The sequence below is a fragment of the Macrotis lagotis genome, chromosome X (assembly GCF_037893015.1).
Source record: "Macrotis lagotis isolate mMagLag1 chromosome X, bilby.v1.9.chrom.fasta, whole genome shotgun sequence".
NCBI classification, from domain to species: Eukaryota; Metazoa; Chordata; class Mammalia; order Peramelemorphia; family Peramelidae; genus Macrotis; species Macrotis lagotis.
The window spans coordinates 342681636-342693312 of NC_133666.1; the positions used below are offsets into that span (position 1 = coordinate 342681636).

The window sequence follows — 11677 nt, forward strand, 5'->3', positions numbered from 1 at the left end:
ACCAGAATTGCTTTATAGTATTGCTTGATGGCAGAGAAATTTGGCCTTGACATCATTTCAAAATCAAATATATTTTCTTTTTTATTTAGAGAGAAAATCCAGGAACAGCATCCAGATGGAAACTTTGGAGCCATGTGGCTATTTTTTGGCTGCAGACATAAGGATAGAGACTACTTATTCAGGTATTTCATCATCCACTGGCTAACATCTAATGTTCTACTGTTTAAAAAACTCACTAACCTTATGTGTCTATGTTATATTTCAGAGAAGACCTAAACCATTTCCTTAAGAACGGAATTTTAACTCAGCTGACAGTCTCCTTCTCAAGAGATCTTCCTGCACATGGGGGCGATACCCCACCAAAATATGTGCAAGATAATATTCGCCTTTATTCCCAGCAGGTCACAAAAATCCTTCTCCAAGAAAAGGGTTTCATCTATGTGTGTGGGTGAGTGGATTTGACACTAGTACATTAAGTAGGAAAAAAAATTGTTAATTCAGTAAACTGATAGCTTACAATATTAATTAATATGATCATTTAATGAAAAAATACTTTCTTAAGTGCAAAAAGCAGAAGCATTACATTTATATTTGAGCACACTTTTGATACGTAGAATATGAAACTTGTCATTATGACATTGGAAAGAAAGCTAGCCTTGGAGTATTGTTAAGTGTCTGAGACCAGATTTGAACTCAGGTACTCCTGACTCCAGAGCTGGTGCTTTATCCACTGCGCCACCTAGCCGCCCCCATCTTACTGTCTTTCTTAAGCAAGTCATTTAAGCTTGAGTAGGTGCCAGGCTGCATTAGTAAAAGGTAGCTCCTAACAAAATGTCCTTGGCAAGCTGTGATAAAGATTAACTTTGATTTGTATAAACTAGTCTGGCTTAGAATATATATGTAGTCTTATATTTTTATAAGAATTATTTGTCTTCCCTTCTTCAATGCAGATTATTTATGCCTAGAATGACAAACTTGGAATTATTTTCTTGAGGAATTATATCTTTTTTAATTTTAGACTGTGTTCCTTTGGTAATAATCCTAGTAATTATCCTTAAATGCAATGACTATTTTGATTTAATTCATTGATGTTCTAGAAATAGATAAGATTTAGTCCTAACAAAAACCATTTTATATCATTGGTTGTTCATTTAAAGCATGTAACTGTCAAGTAGTTAAAAACCTGTATGGTGAGTAATATAAATTATTCCTTATCAGAGGTTAATTTTTACCTCAGCCTTCAGATAAAGACATCTAATTTAGGCATTGGATGAATGTTAATATGTAGTTTGGGCATTAAAAAAACTTAAATTTACATCATTATATGATTAGTCTATCAACCTTTCAATGAATTCAAGGATTTTATGTTTGGTCCTAGAGGTGATAAGGAACAATTGGAACTTATTGAGTAGGGGAGTGACATGGTTAAACTTGCACTTTAAGAATATCATTTTAACAGCTGGGTAGATGATAGACTGGTGTGGGAGAAAGTTTGGACATGGGAGACCAACCAGGAGATTATTACAATAGTTCTTTTCACTGGTGTGGTGGTGGCAGTATCAGAAAAGAGAAGGGAAAGTACAAAAGATATTATAAAGTTCAAATTAATAGCTTTGGCAACAACTTGAATGTAGGGGATAGATAAGAATTTAGTTCACGATGACATGTAGATTGCAAGTCAGTAATAATGTAAATACCATACTTAAAAGTTGGTTCAAATGGTTATGAAAGTCAAATGATACAATATGTTTGAAGAATTTGAATACTATATAAATATATGATCAACATTATTAAATCATGATGATTCAATATAACTTAGAGTGTTTCCTTGAGCTCTAACCACAGCAGATTAGATGGTTGCAGGTCTGTTAATTATGAACATACTGAGTATAAATGCTGCCATGATATGTTCTGTCGCAAAATGCCAATAATTCATTTTGATCATGACATAATGGTTAGATCTAAATTATGAGGCAAAAGAAAGTTTTTGTAAAGTTATCATATTAGTTGATCAGGGATAATATGTATGGTGTATCTGGTTTTTGGCAGAATATTTCACAAACCTTTTTAGTGTCTCCTGAAGATGAGATGGAAAAATGTGAACTATACCAGTGATGAACTCAAATAGAAACAGATCCCTGCCAGCCAAGTATTAACTTAGGAAACTACAAATGAACATTATCTTTGTTGTTATATATGTATTTTTGTTATACGTTTCCCAATTATATTTTTATGGTTCAGGTGTCATTTGGGGTTTCTATGGGAACACTGGCAATGAGTTTGACATCTTTCAACTATACAATAAGTGGGTTTATGACTCATTGATCAGCTGTACAGGGGTTGAACCTTAATTAGTGTTAACCTAATAGTTCTCTAGTGACATGTTTGGTGCAGATGATTCTGAGTTCTTGTCCTACTCTGAAATTCTGCTGCCTGCCTTGATTAGATTACTGCTAATTTGCTTTGATTGCTAGTAAAGTATTACATCAAACCAAAAAATGTTCTTCTTTTCCAGAGATGCAAAAGGAATGGCGAAAGATGTGAATGATGCTTTAGTGGAGATCTTAAGCAAAGAAGTTGGGGTTGAAAAATTGGAATCAATGAAAATGTTGGCTACATTACGAGAAGAAAAACGATATCTCCAAGATATTTGGTCTTAAGATGATACATTTTGCATTTTGAAAGATTCTCAGATATTTTGAACTGAAAATACTGAAATGCCTTTTCCCTACTTTTATGTTCTGTGCCAGTTATTTTAGTTTTTGTATTTCCTGGTGGTACTTTTATATGATGTACTTATTATTGTAGGAAGCCCTTATTTAAGATTTTGAGTAATTTACTGCATGCTTGCTAGTATTTCTAAGGTTTTTTTGCAGATACTATAGTTCAGTGGTGTCTAACACAAATAGAAAAAGTATCTACTAATGTATACATAAGGATTCCTATGAGCTACAATATTAACTTAATTTTAAAAATGAAATATTAACTTATGTTTTATTGAATTTTTTTATTTAGTATTTCTGAGGTACATTTTAATCTGGTTCAGGCTACACTCTGAAGGGTCACAATTTTGACATGCTGGGTTTGGTAATGGCTTCTATTTCTTACCAATTTTCCTAAATGTCAGGTGAATTTTTCTTGTTAAAATGAACCTACACATATGGGAGAAAAGTATAATACAGTACTTTCTCCCAATGTAATTTAAAAAAAAAGCCGACATTTTAAAATATACAAGTTTTGAGGGAATTCTTCAATTATCCCAAACATTTTGTAAACAAATATACTTTGCCTTGCCTCAGGATTTCTTGGAATAATATATTAAAATGAGCAGAGTAGCCACTTCAGTGATTTTAGATAAGTGTTAAATTCGTCCTAATTTTGTTTTTGTCTGTTTATGTTGTTCAATTCTTTAATAAGTTCAGGATTTCTGTATAAAGTAGCTTTCATATTTTATATTTCTAGAAATTTTTAGTGTTTTTAAGGAAATATCATTTAACTTAATATTTGCAATTTCATGTTTTATTTCAGTTGACTAACATTGCCAAAGATTTATAGTGTGTATTTTTGTTTATGTTTTTGTGCTGTTTTATCTGTGTGTATAGAATATATAATATTTATATCTATTTTATAATACACATAATTTAAATGAAAAATTATAATATATATTGTCTGTTATATACACATATGCATGTGTGTGTAAAATGCCTTAAAAATATCTCATGTAGCAATTTTTATTAAGTGATAGCCATTTTACATGCTAGTCATTTTTGCCAGAATTTTATATAGTCTGTGTGTCTACACACAAATATGTTTGTTGTATTTCTGAGAATATCCAAAATAATGTCATAATGCAATCTTATTATATTTTTTTTGTGATCTACTATATTTCTGAAGTGAAAAAAAATCAATGATTCATTTGAGTGAGAATATGGTAGAGAACTTTTATGATTAAACATGATGTTTTCCAGTCCTTTAGATTTGTCTGCTTCACTGTCAAATTTATCACATCTTATTTTCATTTATGATATCTGTTTTAAACAGATTTTTAAGACTATTAAGATGGAAAAAACTTTAATCCTTTAAAAGTCCTGATACAACTGTCAGTTTTGATAAATTCTCTTACAAAGAACTCAAACACAAATTCCTATTCTCTTATAATCAAGTTTGTTTTAAAAGCAAATTACTGCTGTATCTATTATATCTATCAAACCATTCTTCAGAGAAACTTTTTAAAGGTTTATCTAATTAGCCTCTGCCATGGTCTGTAAGACAAAGTTACAAGCCTAATTCATTTATTAGTAAAACTAGCAATTGTCAATCTAAGATTTTTCAGTAGTCAAGTTTATACCAAGGGATTAACAGAGTGCATGAATAAAAGAGAAACTAATTTTAAATATATATGTATGTATATGTATGTGTGTCTATATATATATATATAATATATATGTTCATGAGATTAAGAAATAATTATGATACTGATGCATATTCATAAAATTTATAGGAATAGAGAAGTAAATCATTTGTAATATTAAAGCCTTTAGACATTCCAAATTCCATATGACTTTAAATCAAAGCTCAACTTTCTAGTTGGCTTTGAGTATCCATGATTGATGAAGCAATTCATTGATATGCTATGGGAATATCCTGGAATGTTTTATATGTTTTCATGTGTCTAAATGAAGGATTGCTGATGTAACAAGGAAACTAACACATTGAGAAGAAGGTTTACAAAAATAAGAGATTTGGTCTCATAGGAGGGAAGTTAAACTCTCAACAACTTCTTATAATAACTAGTTTAAGTTTAATAATGCATAGCAAGCCTTAATTAAAACTCTACTCTTATTATATAGATTGAACAAAATTGTCAGTTTGCATTTCTTAGCCGTAGAGTAATTGATAAGGAATTTATTTCTCTAGTCATCCTTTTATTAAAACATGCTAATAAGTATTATTTTTCTGTTTTCTATCAAAGTTTGTATGGTGTCTGATTTAAAAAAATAGAATGGTCTCTTGTATAACCTACAAAAACAACTAGTGATTTTGCTTTAGCATGAATCAACCTTAAAAGAATAAGTCAGGGGCAGCTAGGTGGTGCAATGGATAGAGCACCACCCCTGGAGTCAGGAGTAAATCTACTATCAAGTAAAATCTTCAATTGAATGTATTAGAATTTCAGTAAAAACTCAAAATCAACTTAAGAGTAAGATTTTAATTAGTTTGTGTTGGTTAAATACTAGACATTAAAAGTATCTCATAAGTTATTCATTAAGATCTCATTTCCTGAAATTATCCTAGAATCATAGGATTGAGAGTAAAGTATCTATTATACCATTATTCATGAGAGTAATACTTATGAAATTTTGAATTAGGAAAAAAACTATTTCACCCATGAATTCTAGGTCAGAGTTCTTAACCTGGGGTCCATAAACTTGTTTTAATTTTTTAACTAAATTTCAGAAAAATTGCTTTAAGTTCCATTTATTTTATTTTCTAAATTTAAAAACATTTTGAGGCATCCTTAAGCTTCCCCAGATACTTAAGACTATGGGTCCACAAAAATAGTTAAGAACCCTAGTTTAGGCAGCTAGAAGGTTTATTAGATTGAGTTCTGGGCCAGGAGTGAAGAAGAACTGAATTTAAGTTTTTAGGAAGATTTCTAGTTTATCCCCATTAGAACAAAGAGCTAAAACTACTTTTGATTGAAGTAATGATTCTCTTTTGGAGGAAGATCTTTACTGTGCTTTTTAAAAAATTGAGCTCAAACTTTGAGTCAGTATGATGCTATGAAAAGAACATGATTTTGAGTCAAAAAATCATTGGTTTTAAAGTCCTACCTTAATCGCTTTACCACCTTGGACAAAATATTGAACCTCTCTCATCCTCAGTTTCCTCATAATTAAGATGCTATTGGAAAATTATGTCCATTTATCATTTCTTTGCCATACTACAGAAAATAAAATAATAATTTCTGTAACTTGATTTGCTCCCAACCAAAGTAATTACAGCATCAATGCAGGGAAGGAAAAGATTGGATTTTTAGGTTTTCTGTTGTCATCATTTAAGATGGGGTTATTTGAAAACAATGTGTTTTAAATATGTGTGTGTGTGTGGTTAATGTGTATTTATACATGTATTTATGTGGGGAATGTATGTATATGTGTGTATTTTATATATATATATATGCATATTTCACTCTCCCCCCATCCAGAGATGTGCTGTTTTAATTTAACTAAGGCTTATAAGAGCTCATCCTCAAATTTTCATTATGAGCATTTACACATCAGAAATCACAGTTGCTCCAAGAGTTTGATTTCTTTATTAATTGACAAGACTTAAGAACATATTAATAATGCAGATTAAATTTAAGAGTGAGTGTGAAGGGACAGCTAGGTGGCATAGTGGATAAAGCACCAGCCTTGGAGTCAGGAGTACCTGGGTTCAAATCCGGTCTCAGACACTTAATAATTACCTAGCTGTGTGGCCTTGGCCAAGCCACTTAACCCCGTTTGCCTTGCAAAAAAAAACACCACCTAAAAAAAAGGGAGTGTGCATCCTTGTTGTTTCCCTTTGGGAGAGTCTGGCAGTTAGGCCTTTGCCAGCACATCCTTGCTTCTATCATGGCTTGTACATGATGGGAGTTAAATAAGTGTGGTTTGATTTAACATGATTTAGAAAGTGTGATTGTCAGTCTAATGCATAATGTAAATTAGACCCTATAAAAATTGTTTTGTCTTAACCCTCAATAATTCCCTGTTCCTAGTCTCTAAAATATGTGGTTTTCTTTCATGAACAGCAACAACAACAAAAAACTCAGGATGGAGGAGGGAAATACTGGAAAAAGAATTTGTAAGATTTGTTAGTTCTCTTCCTTATATTTCACTTCTCTATATCTTCATTTTATCATTTTATTTTACTCAGTTAATCTGACCATTGGCTTTAATTAAATTTTCCTAAGGCTCATAAGCTTTCTGGCCAAATAGATTATACTTCAACTTTATCTTTAATCAGTTGGATGGTTATAATGCAAATACTTAGAAGGGTGCATGCCCTAATAAATCTGAGCTTTAAATTCTTAGCTTTAATTACAGCAATTCTGAGACTTTAAAGTTGTTTTGTCTTTTGATTTGTACTTTGCCAGAATTCAGTATTCGCTTTTTCATTTGCATAGCCTTGAATTAGTGCTTCCTTTGATCTTTTTTTTTTCCTGTTGCCTGGTAGGAAGAACATTTGTGGGGGGGGGGGGTTCCCTCTTTCAAGACAGAGTTCTTTGTTGAATTTCTGTGTCATTCACTCAATTTTTGAAAAACTTTTTGAGCACCTTACTATGATTGAGGTACTATGTACAGTGTAAGTGTTCGTAGTTTAAAATTGTTTTGTGATTTAAAAAAAATGGCTTCACAAAGACTCTATGAAGTGGAATGTGCAAATAATATCCCAATTTTACAGATGAGAAAACATAAGCTTAATTTGTTAAGTTTTTTGTCCAAGTTGTTGTAGGTTATGAGTGATGGAGTTTGAACTTAAGCTCAGGTGTCCTAGATCCAAGTTGACTGATCTTTCTACTTCATCATGCTACCCTCCTCTCTAGCCTTTGAAAAGACAATTCAATGTGCATTATGCATGTGAAGTCATGCAAAACATACTTCCATATTGAATAATATCAATTTCCCTTAAGGAAACTTATAGTCATAGCATTTTAAGTGTAAGGACTGAATCAGATGCACTTAATTTTATGTGCTTTCAGAAAGTTTTAACTGTTTGGAACGTTGCGTTTTCCTCTCTGTGTAGGGTGTGGGCATTAGTACTCCTCACTGAATTCTCACTTCCCTGATGAATGAATTTCAATGATTGGGGCTTATTTGGTTGATTCTGGTTGTGAGCTATAGCCACTACTTTGCTCTGTGTTTACAGAAGACATCAAATATATCGACAATGGTCTTTGGGGAGAGAGAACTAGAGAGAACTGAGAATAAAGAACCGACCTGGTAGAAAGATAGGATGGCGGGGAAAAGGAAGGTGGTAATGGATACTAAATATCCCATTTTAAGACTAACTAACCATTCTCTCAACTCTGAGGCTTGGACTAAGATAACAGCAGGCAGGGCATATTTTGAGTGGTAGGAAACTACTTTGGCCCTTGAAAAGCAAAGAAGACAAAAATCTACATAGCAAAATGGAGAGAGTTTCTGATTCCTCACTTTCTGGAATAGTGTTTGGATTTCATCAATTCTGTCTTCCTGGAAGAGTGTTAAGAATTCCTGGACTGAAGATTTATCTGAGTGCTAGAAAAGCAACAAAAGAGAAGAGCCATGAAATGGAGAAACAAGAATTTGGACTTTGTACACACTTCTATCATGACTTAATCAGATCATGCAAGTGTGATGTGTAAAAAGTTGAAGAGACATAGTTTTGGGGTAATTAATCATTTAGTTAATCATTTTATTAATAATGCTAGAATGTTAATCAAGGTCAGTGGCACTTTCAAATGCCAGATGCCTCGTGGCATTGGGCTCAAAGTTGATAGGCCCTTGAAAGAGCAGGTGTTCTGATTGAATAACAATCAATGATGGGGGCACTATATTACAATGAGGGTCTTGAGGTACATGACACTGGATACCCAAATCTTGGTCAGAGATTTGCAAATTTCCATATCAAATATCTGAAAAAAAGGAGGATCCACATTTTCCCAGACCTGTCAGAGTAAACACATTGATCAGAAATCCACCTTTTCACCTAAACTTAGAACTCCTTTTACTGTCTTTGCCCAAGATTTCCCAATTAGTTAAAGTAGAAAAGGAGAAAAAACCTCAATCCCAATACAATAATTAGTTATTAAATACAATAATACTTCAGTGAAAATTCAAGGTTATTTGGATAGTACTGATAGGCTAGAGACCTGTGAGTCTTGTTTGCTCAAAGTAGTAATCAAAGTAAAGTTTTCTCCCTCCCATTCTAGGGTAGCAAGTAATCTGATATACATGAACAGTCTTGTTATACATATTTCCATATTACTGCCTCTATAAAAGAAGAATCAGGAAAAAAAATTGATAAGGAAAAAACAAATTTAAAAAAGTGAAAATACTATACTTTGATCTGCATTTAAGATTCCATAGTTCTTTCTCTGGATATGGATGGCATTTTCTATCACAGGTTGTTTAGAATTGTATTTATCTTTTTCTGTATTTGTATCGCTGAGAACAGTTAGGTTTATCGTAGTTAATTATCTCAGTGTTGTTACAGTATACTTTGTTCTCCTGGTTTTGCTCTCTTTACTTAGCATCAGTTCAAATTAAGTCTTTCCAGATTTTTCTGAAATCTGCCTGCTTGTTTCCTATAGAGCAATAAATTTCATTACATTCATATGCCACTACATGTTGAGCAATTCCCCATTTGTTGGACATCCCCTCATTTCCAATTGTGTGACACCACAAAAAAGGGCTGCAATGAATATTCTTGCTTATGTGATTCTTTTTTTACTTTTTTTTGTGATCTGTCTTTGGAATTAGATCTAGTAGTGGATCAAAGTCTATGAACAGGCTATGGGCATGATTCCAGTGGATCTCCAGAATTGTTCGGTTCATTCACAATACCCAAGAGTGCATTAGTTTTCCAATTTTCCCACATCCCCTCCAAAATTTATCATTTTCTGACATATTTGCCTATCTGATACATATGAGGTGGATCTTAGAGTTGTTTTAATTTGCATTTCTCTAATAGTCACTTGAGCATTTTTTTATATGAGTAGTTAGCTTTTATTTCTTCATCTGAAAACTGCCTGTTCATATCCTTTGAACCATTTTTCAACTGGGGAGTGACTTTCATTTTTGGAAATTTCACTCAGTTCTCTATATTTTAGAAGTGAGGCTTTTATCAGAAATTGTAAAAATTGTTTCCCAGCTTTCTACATTCTGTCTGATCTTGGGTACATTGATTTATTTGTGCAGAGACTTTTCAGTTCAGTGAAATAAAAACTATACATTTTGCATTTCATAATACTCTCTATATCTTTTTTGGTCTTAAATTCTTCATTTCTCCATTGACTTGACATGTTTGATTCCTTGCTCTTCTAATTGGCTTATGGTATCAACCTTTGTCTCTAAATCGTGTGGTCATTTTGATATTATCTTTCTATAGATTGTGATATATATATATATATATATATATATATATATATATATATATGTGTGTGTATATATGCCTAGTTTCTGTCATACTAATTTCCAGTTTTCTCAGCAGTTTTTCTCGAATAGTGAATTCGTTTCCTAGAAACTGAAACCTTTGAATTTATCAAACAGTAGATAAGTATAGTCATTTATTACTGTTTTTTTGTGAACTTAACCTATTCCAATGATCCACCATTTTATTACTTAGCCAGTCCCCAATTGTTTGGTTAACTGCTGCTTTATAATATAGTTTTAGATTTGATTTGGCCACCTTCTTTTGTATTTTTTCCTATTAATTCCCTTGTTATTCTTGATCTTTTGTTCCTCCAGATAAATTTTATTTTTTTTTTAGCTCTATAAAATGATTTTTGGTAATTTGATTGGTATGAAATGAATAAGTAAGTTAATTTAAATTGTCATTTTTGTTGTTAGCTTTACCTACCCATGAGCAATTGATATTTTTCCAGTTGCTTAGATCTTATTTTGTGTGAAGTGTTTTGTAATTATGCTCATAGAATTTCTATGTTTGTCTTGCAGGTAGATTCCAAAATACTTTTGAGTTCCACTTTTTTGTAACATCCTCCCTTCCCTCCTCCCTCCCCATGGCAACAAGCAATCTAATACAGGTTGTAAATCTACAATCATTTTTAGCATATTTCTATTTTCTCGGTTTATTTTTTATTTTTTGCAAGGTAGGGTTAAGTGACCTGCGCAAAGTCACATAGGTAATTATTACGTGTCTGAGGCCAAATTTGGACTCTATCCATTACACCACCTACCTAACACAATAAAAACTTCCTGGGTACTCTCTCATATCTATTAGACTATGCGATCATAAGGAGAAGAGACAGGCAGGATGTGAGTGACAAAGGCAATATGAGGTGCAGCATCCTAGACTGATCACAGAGCTAAATATTCACACACAACCAAAGCAGGGGCCCCAAGTCAAAATGACTACTACTAGAATTAATGTCAAGAGATTAGAGTGTCTCTGAAAGGGAACAGTTTGTTGCTAACTTGGAGAGAAAGCTGAACCAACACACAGTTGGCAACAGTGGAGCAAAAAAGTGCCAGCTTTCAGAGATCTGTGTACAGCATTGCTTTGTCCCTCTGGGCCATAACAGTCGCCATTATCATGCCTGATTTGTTGGAAATGATAGGGGAATACAGAAACTGCTAAATGAAAAACAAAAACTCCATAGAGTTTACCAGCAGGCTAGTTCATTCATTTCCAAGATGGCAGCATTTAATTCCATCAAAAGAAAATACAAGCAAAGCTTAGAGAGATATAGGAAACTTGTCTCAGTAAGAAGGCAGATGAAATTCAATTTTCTTCAGAAAGTAACAAGCCAAAATGCATTTATGATGCTCTGAAGGCTATTTATGGAACAAAGACAGTGCATTTCAACTACTCAGTGCTGATGGAGCCACATTATGATAGGGACTTGATCCTAGAGAGGTGGGTTGAACACTTTCATAGTGTTCTTAACAGACCATCATCAGTCAATAATTTC

General features: G+C 32.6%; 1 protein-coding gene across 5 annotated transcripts in view; it reads left to right on the top strand.

The window, feature by feature from the left end:
* The window catches only part of MTRR (5-methyltetrahydrofolate-homocysteine methyltransferase reductase), a 51160-nt gene extending 41143 nt beyond the window's left edge, over positions 1-10017 (top strand). For 4 of the 5 annotated variants that reach the window (XM_074207258.1, XM_074207260.1, XM_074207259.1 and 1 more), the window contains exons 13-15: positions 90-182; positions 266-448; positions 2516-10014. In XM_074207258.1, the coding sequence (XP_074063359.1) occupies positions 90-182; positions 266-448; positions 2516-2660 (421 nt within the window). In that variant the 3' untranslated portion in view covers positions 2661-10014. Of the gene's footprint in view, positions 1-89; positions 183-265; positions 449-2515 lie in introns of all 5 variants that reach the window. The other variant, XM_074207262.1, reaches the window with a different exon arrangement.
* The last annotated feature ends 1660 nt before the right edge of the window (positions 10018-11677 follow it).